The sequence below is a fragment of the Canis lupus genome, chromosome 1, assembly GCF_011100685.1.
Source record: "Canis lupus familiaris isolate Mischka breed German Shepherd chromosome 1, alternate assembly UU_Cfam_GSD_1.0, whole genome shotgun sequence".
NCBI lineage: Eukaryota > Metazoa > Chordata > Mammalia > Carnivora > Canidae > Canis > Canis lupus.
The window spans coordinates 100,408,683-100,425,159 of NC_049222.1; the positions used below are offsets into that span (position 1 = coordinate 100,408,683).

Below are 16,477 nucleotides of genomic sequence, written 5' to 3' on the forward strand. Positions count from 1 at the left end.
ACGCTGCGACTACAACTCCCAGAAGACCGTGCGGCGCGCTGCAGGGCCTGACCAATGGAAGCTTTTATCTGTCGAGCCTTCCACCAATGAGAGCCTTCTGGTTTCGGGCCAATGGGACCGTCCAGCCGTCTGGCCTCCGGCCACTGGGGGCGCTCCTGCAGCAGACCCGGCTAGGCGGTGCTGGGTGGGCAGCTGCGGGCGGTGCTCTCCCAGGTACTGGGCAACTGGGTGTCTCCATGCCCGGGACGAAGGGGAGCGCCGACGAGCTGCGAAGGGATGAGGCTGTGAGGGATCGTCCTCCCCCAGCAGCTGGGGGTTCGCGTCTGCGCGCGGCCGCGGCGCCGGGATGGCCCGCAGGCGCCCGCGTTCCGCGGCGGTGGCTCCCGCGGCCCCGCGTTGAGATGCCAGCTTGCCCTCGCTGGAGGGGTGCCCTGCTTGGAAACCCGGGCCTGGGCGTCCTAGCTGGCCATGCTTTACTCTTCGGAGTATATACAGCCTTTGTACTTAAAACCTATTTCTAGGCGTCAAAATTACACGTGTAATTTTGCGTGTAAACGTTTTGTTAATATCATGGATATGGGGGCTTAGTGACCGGAAGGGGGCAGGCGCGGCTTCTAATGCTGATTGTGTTCTCTTTCTGGATTTGGGATGTTCCCTTTGCGATGTGTCATTTCTGTGGGTCTTTTAGGGTCCATTAAAATTTTTATTAATAAAGAAGAGAGAGGGACGCCTGGGTGGCTCAGCGGTTGGGCGCCTGCCTTCGGCTCAGGTCGTGATCCCGGGATCCGGGATCGAGTCCCGCATCGGGTTCCCTGCGAGGAGCCTGCTTCTCCCCCTGCCTGTGTCTCTGTCTCTCTGTCTCAGTCTGTGACTCTCATATAAATAGATAAGTCTTTTTTAAGAAATAGAAACAATCGAACCGTAGCAAATATTTCACTATTTATTTGTGCTAGAAACCGAGCACAGAGAAGAGATAGCTGCCCCCAAGGGGCTGATGGTGTAGTGAAGAGGGACAGAAAATAAATGAGAAACATGATACATCTATCAATAAGTAGTCATTGGCTGGGATAGAGCAGCTGGCAAAGTCCACACTCGCCCATCACTGTCCTCTCTTCTCTGCCTCTCCTAGCCCTCCCCCCACCCCAAGGACAGCAACCAGTCCGCTCTCTGCAGGGACATTTCCCCTGGACACCCCGCCCACCGCCCAGCGTGACCAGCGCAGAGGTCCCAGGACGCGCATTGGTCAAGCATCTTCATTCACTTGAGCAGGTGGCAGTGGCTGCATTGGGAATCAAGAAACCCGCACTGAATTTGGCCGCTAATGGGTACCAAAACAATTTCCAGGCAGTATTCCTTTCTCGGTGGGCAGAGAAGGTCCCAGGAGGAACTATTGCCTTCCCCTTGGCAGCAGACCCCCAGAGGGTGGGAAAAGGGGAGGGAGGGTTGGGTCTATTATTTTTGTAGGAACAGCCCCGAGTATTTATATGGAATGAGTAACTGGGTTTAACTTTCCTCTTGGTTCTAATGGTGCTGGATCTTCAATGCATGATGTTTCCCTATTGTTTTAATTTTTAATTTTCTATTACTTGTATTTTGTTTTCTCCTGATTATATTATAGGGGTTTGTCTATTGCAATAGTTCTCAAAGTGTGGCCAGGGATACCTGGAGTTCCTGAGACCCTTCCTACCAGTCGGTGACTTCACGCCCCCACCCCCTCCTCTCACGAAAGTAGACAGAGTTTTCCGGAGGCTTCCAGATGAGTAATATTGCAACAGAATGAAAATGTTAAAGATAAACACAACGGATATTAGTTAACATGGTGAAAACAAATTTTATTCAATAACTGCTGACAGTAGGGGAAAGCACTGAACTTCATTTGCGTTTGTGGAGAGGTGACTGGACCTTTTAAAGAAGAATGAAAGAATCAGAAGGGGGACAGAGCAGGACCCGTGGAAAATTACTAAGTGTTGGTCAGTGTCTATATGATTAAGCCAGCCGTGCCACCAGCTGGTAATTATCGAAGTTAGGATTCTATCTTCCCTCAGAGACTGGAGACAGGAGCCCTCTCCTTCCTGTCAATAGTATTTCAAAGGAATGGCTTTCAGGTCCTTGAGAAAGATCCTTCTGAGTTGTAGGATATACACAGACGTCTCAAAGAGACAGAGAAAGAATTCACAATTCTAAAGTCTTTTTAGTAAATGCTGTAAGAAAGGGAGGTCAGGAGGTTCCTTGGACACAGTGAAAATTTAAGTTAGTAGTAACTTCTTTGCAAGCAGTTCATTGACTATTATTGCTAAAAAGAAGTAGGAAGAAAAAGCCTTCTGGCAGTCTGGGTTATTTCTTTAAGAGTTCTGACAGGGTGGGATGGATGAATGGAGTGGAATATGAACTTTGGACAAGTTAAACGGGACAGCCTTCCATGTTCATCTGTCTACCTCTTAACTGAATAAAAAATCCTACAGTTTTTAGGAAAAAAAGGAGGGAAGGGAGGTCAGGAGTCTATCCTTGGGTGTTGGTTAGAACAAACAGCAATTTCTCCTGGCAGTATTCCTCAGGGAGGCATTAAGCAGACATTTTAATAGGAGGCTGGTGTCCTTCTAGGGACACAGCATTATGCTGCCAGAAGCTTTGCTAGTGTTTGGTTCTCTCTCAATGCAGAGGTTTGGACTGAGTTCTCCAGTGCTGAGAGCTCTGCAGTTCTCAAGGACACAAGCAGCTTTGGAAATCACGTGCTTTTCATCAAGCCAGACATTAAGGAGATTTATAAAACTATAATGCAACGCTACTCTTTTTTTTAAAGATTTTATTTATTTATTCATGAGAGACACAGAGAGAGAGAGAGAGAGAGAAAGGGGCAGAGACACAGGCAGAGGGAGAAGCCGGCTCCATGCAGGGCGCCCGACGTCAGACTCCAGTGGGACTCAGTCTCAGGTCTCCAGGATGACGCCCCTGGCTGAAGGCGGCACTAAACCGCTGAGCCACCTAGGCTGCCCAACGCTAGTCTTTTCACTCATATTTATTTGTTTTGGAAATGTAGTTATTTTACATAAAGTAGGGTTAAAAAAAAGTGGTGTATTCATTTGTTAGGTCTGCCATAACGAAGTACCACAAACCGGGTGACTTAACAGAAATTTATTGTCTCAATTATGGAGTCTGGCAGTCCAAGATCAAGGTTTTGATGTGGTTTGGTCCTTCAGAGGACCTGAGAGAGATACTGCTCTCTCACTTTTCTCAGCTTCTGGTGGTTCCTGGAAATCCTTGGCCTCCCTTGGCCTGTGGATCTCTGCCTTCATCTTTATGTGACTGCTCCCTGTGTTCATGTCTGTCTCCAATTTTCTTCTTTTTATAAAGACATCCATCATATTGGAGCAGGGTTTACCATAGTGACCTCAGTTTAACTTAATTACCTCTGTGGAGATCCTATCTCAAAATAAGGTCACATCCTGAGCTATGGAGTTAGGACTTAAACACATGAATTTCCAGGGGACACAATTCAGCCTATAACATATTGTTAACATATAATGGCTTTATTTTTATTTTTAAGTGGATTTATTTTTAAAAATTAAATATTTTTTTCTGTTTTCATTCTTAATATGGCAAATATCGATAGATAGAACCCTCATAACACAAAAACTGGAGTCCTCAATTATTTTTAAGACTATGAAGGGGTTGGGGAACCCTGGGTGGCTCAGCGGTTTGGCGCCTGTCTTTGGCCCAGGGCACGATCCTGGAGTCCTGGGAATCGAGTCCCGCTTCGGGCTCCCTGCATGGAACCTGCTTCTCCCTCTGCCTGTGTGTCTGCCTCTCTCTCTCCTCTCTGTGTCTATCATAAATAAATAAATAAATCTTAAAAAAAAAAAGACTATGAAGGGGTTTTGGGGCACCTGCCTGGGTGGCTCCATCAGTTAAGTGTCTGCCTTCAGCTTGGATCACGATCCCAGGGTCCTGAGATCCAGCCTCACATCACATTGAATCAGGTTCCTTGCTCAGTGGGAAGCCTGCGTCTCCCTCTCCCTATGCCCCTTCTTCCTGCTCATGCTTGTTCTCTTTCCCTTGATCTTTCTCAAATAAATTTAAAAAACCTTTTAAAAAAATTCTCTTTCCCTCTCCCTTTGCCCCTCCCCCCCTCCCCCCCCCAAAAAAGACTGTGGAGTGATCTTGAGATACATTTGTCTATGGTACTGGCTTTTTTTTTTAATTTTAAAGCAAGTTTTTTTTTTAAAAAAAACAAGCTTTAATAATAATTTTATATGCATTCTTATAATTTTGTTATGAAGTATATTAATTTTTTAACTAAACAAAATCAATTTATTTTTATTTACTTATTTTGTTATTTTCCTCTTTGACCAAATAACTTATGGGTGATGTTTAAAATATCCAGATTGAACTCTTTATCTCAATTACTAATTTGTAATTTTGTTGCACCATTACAGAATGTAGTGATGGGATTTAGTAGTTAGGATGGATGATCTGATGGATGATTTCATGGATGATCAGGTCCGAAGGACATCTGAGATGGTTTCTCTTTAAACATATATTTTCTTTTTTTTTTTTTTTTATTTTTTTATTTTTTTATTTTTAAAGATTTTATTTATTTATTCATAGAGACACAGCTAGAGAGAGAGACAGAGACACAGGCAGAGGGAGAAGCAGGCTCCATGCAGGGAGCCCGATGTGGGACTCGATCCCGGGGTCTCCAGGATCACACCCTGGGCTGCAGGCGGCGCTAAACCGCTGCGCCACTGGGGCTGCCCTAAACATATATTTTCAATAGACTTCTTGCATATCTTCATCCAGTCTTGAGAGCTCATTGTACTCCTATCCACATCTTTCTTTTTACAACCCCTTTAGAGCATTCTCATACCATTCCTCTATGTGCTTGAAAATCTACTCTCTGAGGAGGGAAAATCTACAAGTGGGAGGAGGCATGAAGGAGATCGGGGCAGGGGCCATGGGGATATTTAGGTGGAAATTGTCCCAGGCAGAGATCACAGAAAGTGCAAGACTCTAGATGCTCAAAGAACACATTTTTATATCTCTCTTGTGAAACTTAAACAAATATAGGCACATCCTATGTTTTGTCCTTACTTGACTAACACTTTAACCTGGATAGCTCCACCTTGATGTCCCTTGGGCATCTCATACAACCTGTCCAAAAGAACACCTACTGTTCCTGAACTCTAAGCTTACTCCTTCATGTCACCTCAGCCTACTTCATTTGTTTGTATCATAATCTGATATAAGATTAAGATTCTTTGAGAAAGATTCCTTTCTCTCTATTAGTCCTGCTTGGGTCACTGAGTAATCCAGCTCCATATAAAGACGGCCCCAGGGATGCCTGGGTGGCTCAGTGGTTGAGCGTCTGCCTTTGGCTCAGGGCATGATCCTGGAGTGCCAGGATCGAGTCCCGCATCGGGCTCCCTGCATGGAGCCTGCTTCTCCCTCTGCCTGTGTCTCTGCCTGCCCCCTCTGTCTCTCATGAATGAATAAAAATTAAAATTAAAATCTTAAAAAAAAAGATGGCCCCAAAATCTGTTTCTCTGCCCACCAGGAGGTGGAATTTACCTACTCTCCCTCTGACTCTGGGCTGACCCTGACTGACCATACAATAAAATGTAGCAGAAGTGATGATGTGTGAGTTCTGAGGCCAGATCATCAGAAGCTTTTGCAGATTCTGCCTAGGTCTCCTGGAATGCTCATTCTTGGGACTTGCCATCTTAGAACCCAGCCACTACACTAAGAGGATCCTAAACCACGTGAAGGGGTCTGATGTGAATGCTCCAGTCAAGAGTCCCAGCTGAGCTCACAGCTGGCAGCTAGCATCAACTGCCAGTTTGTGAGTGTATCGCCTTCCTTCTGAGCTTTCAAATGACTCCAGTTCCCAGTGTATCTACCTGAAACTGCATGAGAGGCTGTTAGAAGAACCACCCAGCTGTTCCAAATCAACCTATGGAACAGTGAGAAATTAAATAATTCATAGTTTTAAACCACTATGTTTGGACAGCCCAGGTGGCTCAGCGGTTTAGCCTTCAGCCCAGGGCATGATCCTGAAGACTCAGGATCGAGTCCCCTGTCGGGCTCCCTGTGTGAAGTCGGCTTCTCCCTCTGCCTGTGTCTCTGCCTCTCTCTCTCTCCCTGTGTCTCTCATGAATAAATACATAAAATCTTAAAAATAAATCTTTATTTATTCATGAGAGACATAGAGAAAGAGGCAGAGACACAGGCAGGCAGAGAAACAGGCTCCCTGCAGGGAGCCCGATGTAGGACCTGATCCCAGAACCCCAAGATCACGCCCTGAGCCGAAGGCAGATGCCCAACCACTGAGCCCTCCAGGCATCCCTCACTTCATCCATTTAAAGTGCATAGAAATTGGAGCATAGAAACTTTCTGGGGCTGAAAAAATGACTTTCAAGTTAAGAACCTCAGTAAACAAACCAGGATGGAGAAGGGTATCTATAGAGAACCACCGAAGAAATGGCTCATGACAGGACAAATATAAAGAAATGGGAATCTTGATGGAAAAGATAATAGCCCAGGGGCACCTTGGTGGCTCAGTCAAGCATCAGCCCTTGGCTCAGATCATGATCCCAAGGTCCTGAGATTGAGCCCCACATTGAGCTCCCTGCTCTGTTAGGAGTCTGCTTCTCCCTCTGCCTCTTCTCCCTTCCCCTACTTGCTTGTGTTCTCTCTCATATAAATAAATAAAATCTAAAAAAAAAAAAAAAAAGACAGCCCTTGTGAAGACCTCATGGAGGAATAGGGAGGACTTTAGATGGAGAAAGGAGGACAGAGAGAGAAGCTAATGATCAGGGCAGCCACTGAGGAAAGTTTTCTGATGTGAATACACTCCTCAGGACACAGACAGGTCTTACCAAGTTCTTGGTAGGAGTAATGTATTAAACTGTTTGAAAACCTACTTAGTCACAAATACGTGTGTATATGTGTGTGTTTCATGAGTGTGTGAATATAACTATTGTGACTGTTATGTCAAACTTGTTAATCATCATTTCATGGTGAATCACTTATCTACTTAAACAGCCATTTTTTTCCCTGAGAGAAATATTTTAAACTTTCCCAAATGACTGTAGATTTACCCATTTTCCTGGTATTTCTACCATTTTTTTCAGTTGGACTATTTTAAAGGTTCATGGTCATTTAAAAATCTTTGTAGATTTTAACTTTTACTAACGTAAAATATCCTCCTGCAGAACAGAGGAGGTTATCAAATTAAGTAGTCTGAAATCCTATAAAGCTTTTCATGTCCCAGTTTTTTTCCAGAAACTGTACCCCTGGGCACTTCATCAGTGTATCTCTTGATCTTTAGAGTTTTAAAATAATAATAAAATAATGGGCTTTAGAGTTTTAAAATAATCCTTGCAAAGCCAGTGGGCATAGAACAGTACCTGGCCTTTTAATTTTCAATTCCCTAGGTTAGGTCTATGTATCTACTGCTAGATCATGTTTGAATCCTTACTTTTAACCATTTTTAATTGTCTTAGCTTTACTTTTGCCAGTTAATTTCAGAGTATTTGCTTACCTTGCTGAGCATATTATCACTCTATGTTAGTTCATCCAGTGTTTATTGGGTGTCCTCTCTGCTCTGGACTTTTTTGAGCCCTCTAGAGCCCTCTGGGCCCTCTGCCTGGCAGCAAGGAACAACTCCCTTGTCCTTAAATTTCATGGGAGAAAGATGCTGGGTTTCTTTGAGCATCTTCTTAAAGAACTTAGCACAGCTGTGGCCAAACACCAGGAAAACTTCTAGGGAAGACAATCCATTGGAGCAGAGCATTTCCAAGGTCAGGATACAGAGTGGCTGGAATCTCTGTACCTCCAAGGGAAAGGGTCCTGCTGTGAACCAGCTAGATGGAGAATCTTCAAATTTAGACTGATGAACAAGCTGTTTTCTACCTAGGATGGTTAGATGTGTCGTCCCAATGTGCAGTGGGCAAAGGGTGATCCCTTCCTACTCTCTGAGTGCAGCAATGTGGGAAGGGCTTCTACATGTGCAGGAGACACAAAAGCCACAATCAAGCTATTACATTTTCTCCAACTAGAAGTCTTCTTTCAACATGTTCCATGCCCTATCACATGTCTGAGAACACAGTTGGGCATGGCTCTATGCTTTAAGGGATCCTTCATTTTCCCCTCCAGAGATCCTAGTTCCAGCCTAGACTTGATGATTGACTCACTCTGTGTTCCTGAAACCCCCCCTCACAGGATGATGGCTTGATCTCTATCCCCTGAGAGAGCAAGATTAACATTTCATGTGTCAACATCTTCTCTGGAAGTCAGGAGATTGGTACCAGCTTGTGCAGTGGAAATGGGACCTGGAGAACATCCTTCATCTAAGAGAAGGGGACTGAGGAACAGAGAGGTGGGCATAAGTGCCCCCCCAGGCCACATAGCACATTCATTAAGGAAAATTCACTGAATATGACTAGTGAATTTTTTTAAAGATTTTATTTATTTATTCATGACAGAGAGAGAGAGAGAGAGGCAGAGACACAGGCAGAGGGAGAAGCAGGCTCCTTGCAGGGAGCCTGACGTGGGACTCGATCGTGGGACTCCAGGATCACGCCCTAGGCCGAAGGCGGCACTAAACCGCTGGGCCACTGGGGCTGCCCTGACTAGTGAATTTTTAATCTTTTCCAATTCCTCCCCAGATCTGCTCCTCTCTTTTTCCTCCATCATCCCTCCAGTGCTCAACTAAAAATAAAATAAAATATAAAATAAAATAAATAAAATAATTCTTCATTGAACAAAGAATGGCCATTATATACCAGGAACCGTTTATCAGAGAAGAAAACAAAAACCCTACCCTCATGAGCTGGCATTTTTTGTGCATGTGAGAGGTGGGGTAGTTGGATTAGAATTATTTTTTTAAACTACCTATTTTTATATAAGATGGTATCAGTCAGGATGGACTAGGTTCTGTTGAAGTAATAAACAAGCCCTGAGTTTCAGTGACTCAGGTCTATTTACAGTTGATTTAATATTTGCACTCTCTGTCCACTGGGGTTGGCAGTTGAGTGGGTGGGGAAGGGGATGTTGTCCAGCTCACCATAACCATAATGGATGTTGCTGGTTACCAGAGCCTCCTTGTCTTGACTCCGTATTCACCCCCTTCAGCAACACTCACTTGTACATTGTGGCTGAGTTGCTCTCTGTGAGATCTGCAAGCACCCTCTCAGTCCTGTGGGGGAGCAGGTGAGAAATGCAAGTGCTGAAATGATGATGATCTCCATGGCAGTTTAAGTTCCCTGTGATTTCCACACTGAGAACTTGAAGAAGACCAGAAAGGAGCCCAGTGAGCTGGGGCACTGAGAAGGACATAGCTCTGATACTTATGTGGAAGGAAAGCAGGATTACTGGGTCAGAAGGACAGATAATGAAAACAGAATATACAACCTGAAAGTGGAACAAGAACCTAAATACCCCAAAACTCTGCCATCAGTTACATTTCTTACAATAATGAATATGAATAGTATAAATAATACTTGGGTAACATTACATACACAGAGCACATTGTTTGATAGCCAATTGACAAAATTCACACAGTCTTAGTATCATATCCTCAAGAGCTAAGGTGATGTTGCTGAAAGAAAACTAGAAGCTTCCACAGCCCCCAGAAGGATAAACGTACAGTTAGTGGATCTGAGAGTCATCTTAGGTCAACACCATTCTGCTCATGCTGTCTTCATGTAATACCATGATGCAACATGCTTGCAGAGTAAACAAAAGTTCCAGCTAGTAACCTCAACCAGAATATTACTAAGAATGTTTAACACACCAAGGCACCTAGCTGGCTCAGTTGGTGGAACATGTGACTCTAGATCTCAAGGTTGTGAGTTCGAGCCCATTGGGTGTAGAGAATACTTTAAAATCTTTAAAAGAGAAAACAAAACAAGCCCCAAAACGTTAAGAAAAAAAAAAAGAAAGTCTACTTGAACTATGAAAATATCTAGGAACCACCTCAACCTGACCAAAGTGGACTCTCTGAAGACGGGCCTAGGAAACTCCAATCCAAAAAGCTCCTCTCAGGTGGGTCTTATGCATGTTTCAATCGGGAACCACTGGCCTCTGGATATGGGAACCATTCAGGTGGGGGTTTCACATTCCTATTTCAAATAAGCCCATTTCTTGGGTCCTAGAAGCCTCAGGTTTCTCACTTATGAGGGGGTAGAACACCTATCAGAGCAGGGTCTGATGCACTGGTTGCTTACACAGCAGCAGCTGCATCCTTCCATTCCCTGTCCAGTCATCTCCTTCTTCCAATTCCCACAGGGGTTAGTCTCCAGGTGCACATAACCACTAAGCCCCTTCGTGGAGTCCCCACTATGGAAAGAGGGACTTGAGGACACTGGCATCACACACATCTTCCGTCCTGGAGTCTCTAGTAGTGCCTTCATTGCTAATTTCATGACTTGCTGTATGCAGACACCTCTCAAGTGTTTGGTCAGGAATTGTCAAACAACATGCACTTCGCTGGATCTGTCGGGCAGATTTTTCTCTCAGGTTCTGGCATCTTTTGAGAGCTATACAATAACATTGGTCTAGGCAGCAGGATCAACCATCCAAAGCAAAGTCCCCATCTGTTCTGTGCAGGCTGTCCCAGCCCAGACATTTTCCATCTCGACCTCAGGGTTTCATATGAATCATGAGAGCTATATTACTTAAAGGGTTTTATAATGGATACCAGGTAACTGCCAGAGTGACCTTGAGGGAAGTACATTCAGTAATTGTTTATGCAAATTCGCACGACTATCCTGCCCCATCTTGTCCCAGGATACCGGTACCTCTCTAAGTCCCCACTCTTGGGAGCCTTCTGACTTCCTGGTATTAGGTTTCTGGAAAATCACATCTTAAAGACTAAACCACCCTCCTTTAATACCAGGGACTTCTAAGAAGCCAAGGAGCCTTCCTGCCCCCGGATAAAGTCTAATTGGCCAAATAGAAAAGTCTGACATATTTTTAAAAAAACTCTTGCTGTTTATTTTTATTCATTCATTTTATTTTATTTTTTTAAAGATTTTATTTATTCATTCATGAAAGACACAGAGGCACAGGCAGAGGGAGAAGCTGGCACCATGCAGGGAGCCAAATGCGGGACTCGATCCCAGATTCCAGGATCATGACCTGAGCTGAAGGCAGATGCTCAAACCAATGAGCCACCCAGGCATCCCATATTCATTTATTTTAAACAGATTTTTATTTATTTATTTGAGAGAGCACAAGAGAGCACAAGAGGGGGGAATGGTGGAAGAAGAGGGGAAAGCAGGCTCCTGCTTGCAGGGCTCGATCCCAGCACCCTGGGATCATGACCTCAGTTGAAGGCAGAAGCTCAACCAACTGAGCCACCCAGGAACCCCTGCTCTTGCTTTTTTTTTTCTCTTGCTTTTTATTTTTATTTTATTTTTTTTTATAAAGATTTTATTTATTTATGAGACACACACACACACACACACACACACACATGAGGCAGAGACACAGGCAGAGAGAAGCAGGCTCCACTCAGGGAGCCCCATGTGGGACTTGATCCCAGGACCCCAGGATTACGCCCTGGGCCAAAGGCAGGGACTAAACCACTGAGCCACCCAGGCATCCCAACCGCTGAGCCACCCAGGCATCCCTGCTCTTGCTTTTTAAATTGTCAATCTACTATTACAGCAACCCTGAATCAAAAGAAAGAAAATTGTATATAATCCCACAAATCAATTGCAGATATCCCCATGTACTGTTGTCTTGCTCATCTATAGGTACATGTTGGAAAGAATTTGTTACCCAAATAAGTAGTGTACCACCAAGGAAAGAGTTACTATGGAAGGTATAAAATGAAAACCAGTCGTCTCCTGCCCCACCCTATCTAATAGTCACACATCCCACCAACGACTTTTAACTGTTCCTATTCCAGTTCTTTCTGAGGCCATCTCTGTAATTCTAATCTTTTATGGCCTGTAAATTTACTGACTTCCTGCTCTTAAAAGGAATGTAGATTTGATTCACAATGTTGCTCCTCTATTTGCTTCCAATTTCTGTCATATTACCATTTTGTGCTCTAATTTTGGTATCCTAAACAATCTATCATATTATATTTAAGAGGCTACTTCCTAAGTTGAGGATATAGGGATACTCCTTCTCCCCACTATGTCTCTTTCCCCTTCTACTTTACAACAGCTACAGACTATACCATTACTGTTAGTAACAATGCTGGGAACAATGATGCTCTACTCTTGCCATTATGAAATCCTCATGTCACATGGCTTTCTTCCTTAAAAAAAGCAAAAAACAAAAACAAAACTCAATACCTCCTGTTTATATCATATCTATGCAAACACTGTTTGGTGAAGGGCAAATCAAAACAATCTGATTATATAGCCCTCTCTTTTATTCCAATTTCATGAGTTCTCTGCCTCTTGTAAGAAGAAGTATTAGCATCAGGGTCATATTCATGGATCTTGGGGTGCCTGGGTGACTCACTTGGTTAAGTGTCTGACTCTTGATTTTGTTCAGGTTCTGAACAGGTCCTGAGGATTATAAGATTAAGCCTGACATCAGGCTCTGCTTGAGATTCTGTTCCTTTCCCTCTGCCCCTCCCCCTCTCACTCTCTCAAAAAATCTATCAATCTTAAAAAAAGAGAGAATCTTGGATTTCTTTTTCATTTGCAGTTATTTTTTGACTCACTGTTAGTTAGAATAAAACTTTTAAATATTTGGTTCCCTGAATATCTTTTCTTTTGAGGCTGATTTCTTTTTGGCCTTACATATTTTTTCTTTCATGTTGAAGCCTTTCTTCATCTTTCATGCCTTGGCTCCCATCCATATTGAAGAGGCTATCAAAGAAGAGGGGAAGTTCAAGTAGGTGGGTGAGATTGGTTTGTTTTTTTAAGATTTTATTTATTTATTCTTGAGAGACACAGAGAGAAGCAGACACACAGGCAGAGGGAGGAGCATGCTCCCCACAGGGAGCCCAATGTGGGACTTGATCCCCAGACCGGGATCACACCATGAGCCAAAGGCAGGTGCTCAACCGCTGAGCCACCCAGGCATCCCAAGGGTGAGACTGGTTTAACGCCATGTTTTGCTAGAGGGTGAAAAGTACAAGAACCAGCTGTTAGGATGAAGGTCCTTGTAATGCCCAAATAAAGCAGCCTTTGTTCTGGAATATAATGAACCAAATTCTCTGGCTCCCCAGATTATTTTTAGTACATAACTTCCTCCCTACTTTATTTTTTGTTTACCCACAGCCAGATACTCACTGTAAGACAAGGGAAAAAAGGGGGGAGAAGGGAGAGCAAATGTGGAGTTTCATAGCTAGATCTTCAATTAGCCCCATTTTCTCATCCACATTTTGGTATACAGTTCTGCCAGGGGGCTGTGACCTCTTCTGCTGCAGCCCTCTCTTCACGTGAAACTGGCTTCAGCCTTTCCACTCTGCGTCTCCAGATGGTGCTTTCACATCTCCTTTTACCTTGACCAAATTGGCAGTTATGGCTTCTCCCACTTTCATCACACATCAGCCTTTTTTTCAACATGCTGCTGAGTTGACCTTCTTAATCAACCATCTGTGTATATGTTTTTTTATGTGGTTGTAAGATTTTGTGTATATACTACTTTGGGTCCTCTTTTCACTTCACCTGATAAATATTTTCCATATTGCCATACACCCAGCTCTGATTATAGTTAACCTGAGCAACAAAGTTAAATTAGAGCACAATGGAGTCCTTGACATATTCAGAGTCTATTTTTAATTCCAACAGAAACCATTTCAGAACACTTCCCATCTTCAGTCCTCCTCCAATTTGTATTAACTGCTTACATTGACTGGCTTCGTAATTCATCACTCAACACTAACTTTGCCATGCAAATATTTCTTCTTAGATTGAATGTTTGGGGTGTTGTATCAAGAACATCTTCCAGGGATCCCCGGGTGGCGCAGTGGTTTAGCGCCTGCCTTTGGCCCAGGGCGCGATCCTGGGGACCCGGGATCGAATCCCACATCGGGCTCCCGGTGCATGGAGCCTGCTTCTCCCTTTGCCTATGTCTCTGCCTCTCTCTCTCTGTGTGTGACTATCATAAATAAATAAAAAAAATGTAAAAAAAAAAAAAAAAAAAAAAAAGAACATCTTCCAGTCCAATAAAGTAAAATTAAAAAGAGAAAATCTTCCAGCCCATTATTTCTAGGAATGTGTTATAGAGACAATGTCTGATTAAATTTGGATGGTTGTTTACACTAAAAGGATTATTTGATGGATATAGCTACATATTCAATTTCTTAACTCCTGCTAAAAGCTCTGATAAAGTTTTAAATTGTGGTATGTTCACAGTTTCTCATTTAAATGCAGCAGTAAACACATTTTAATGTACATACAAATTATTTGTGCTGCATCTGGGAACTGTAGGCTCCTGAGTTTTATTGCCAGAGATTCTGATTTAGGAGATCAAGTTAAGCTTGGTAATGTGCAGTTTCAATGAACACTCCAAGCATACCTGATGTGGTCATTAGACCACACTCTGAGAGTCATACTTTTGTCACCTGATGTCTATAATAAAGTTTGGCAGCGAGCTTCTCCATCTTGATTATTCAGCTTCGCTACCTTGAGTTTTTTCATGTTGAATAAGGAATGTATAATAACTGAAAACCTTCATTCATTACATTCATAGGGGTTTTTTTTTTCTCCAGTATGAATTCTCTGGTGCCTAGTAAATTGACATCGCTGACTAAAGGCCTTTTCACAATGATTACATTCATAGGGTTTCTTGCCAGTGTGTATTCTCTCATGTTTTGTAAGGGTTGGCTGATCATTAAAGGCTTTCCCACAGTCAATACATTCATAGGGCTTAACTCCAGTATGTGTTCTCTGATGTTCAATAAGGTGTGACCTCTGACTGAAGGCTTTAATGCACATGTTACACTGATAGAGCTTGTCTTCAATGTGTGTTCTTTGATGCACAATGAGGGGAGACCTCTGGTTGAAAGCTTTTCCACAATGACTGCATTCATAAGGTTTCTCTCCAGTATAGGTTCGCTGATGCACAACAAGCTGTGACTGCTGCCAAAAGGATTTCCCATAGTCATTACATTCATATGGTTTCTCTCCAGAATGAATTCTCTGATGTGACAGAAGGTGAGAGCTTCCAGTAAAGGCTTTCCCACACGGATTACATTCAAAAGGTTTTTCTCCAGTATGAGTTCTCTGATGCTCAATAAGGTTAGAGCCTCTAGTGAAAGCTTTATCACATTGATTGCATTTATATGGCTTCTCTCCAGTGTGAATTCACAGATGCCTAATAAGTTGAGTGCTTCGAATGAAGGATTTTCCACACTGGTTACACGCAGAGGGTTTCTCTGCAGTGTGAGTCCTTTTATGTGCAACAAAGCCAGAGATCTGCCTGAAGGACTTTGCACAATGAGCACACTCATAAGGTTTCTCTCCAGTATGAATTCTTTGATGTACAATAAGGTTAGAATTCCACCTGAAAGATCTTCCACATTTGTGACATTTATATGGTTTTTCTCCAGTGTGAGTCTGTTGGTGTCTAATAAATTTGGAACTCTGGGTGAAGGATTTCCCACAATGGTTACATTCACAGGGCTTCTCTCCAGTGTGGGTTCTGTGATGTATGTGACATGGTCATAGCTCTGGCTGAAAGACTTCCCACACTGAGTGCATTCATAGGGTTTTTCTCCAGTGTGTGTTCTCTGGTGTACAACAAGCTTAGAGCAACAGCTGAAAGATTTTTCACACTGACTGTATGCATGTGATTTCTTTTTAGTCTGAATGATGTCACAGTCAGTAAAAGATGAGGCTGCATGAAAGGCATTATGTTCCTCCTTGTATCTAAATGGTGCTTCTTTAGGATCACTTATTTCAGTATGTATAACACATTCATCACACTCATGCTGACTTTCTCTAAAATGAATTGGCATGGGTTGATTCATGCTATGAGACATACTATGATTAATGACATTTCCATAGCCTGTACACTTTGCACTATTCTCTGCTGAAAAAAATTCTATTATGAAATCGAAGGGAGATACCATAGTTGAAAGAGTCAGTACTGACAGTATATTCATAAGACTTTTTATTTCTCATTTCAACATTTCCAAATTCATTCAGGTAAATGCTCTGACAGAAGGCTCTAACAATTTGGTGATTTTCACAGGGGTTCCAATCAGCCCAGCCTTTCTCATGATTAATGAAAACTGAATTCCATTTCAACCTTCTAACCTGTGAGTCAAGCATATGGAAATGTGTTCTTGTGGGTAATGTTGGAGATAGAAGGCTTAAACTCAGGTAACTTCCTCCAGGGTCATGCTCACAATGTTCCCCTTGAGCAAACAGTGTATCTGAGGTAAGTACCATTTGACTCAAAGAGTCCTCCTGGTGCTCCCTTAGCTGATCCCTCCAATCCTGCCTTTCTCCTAATGATACCAACCAGGGGCCTTCCTCCCATATGCAGTGTTTCATTTTTATGT

General features: G+C 43.1%; 1 protein-coding gene across 1 annotated transcript; it reads right to left on the reverse strand.

Moving 5' to 3' along the window:
• Window positions 1-9: 9 nt before the first annotated feature.
• LOC119875914 (zinc finger protein 883-like) lies at window positions 10-15,940 on the reverse strand. Its single transcript, XM_038525517.1, is given in 3 exon segments — window positions 10-431; window positions 14,744-15,620; window positions 15,623-15,940. Coding segments are annotated over 3 exon segments (1,617 nt in total).
• Window positions 15,941-16,477: the final 537 nt, after the last annotated feature.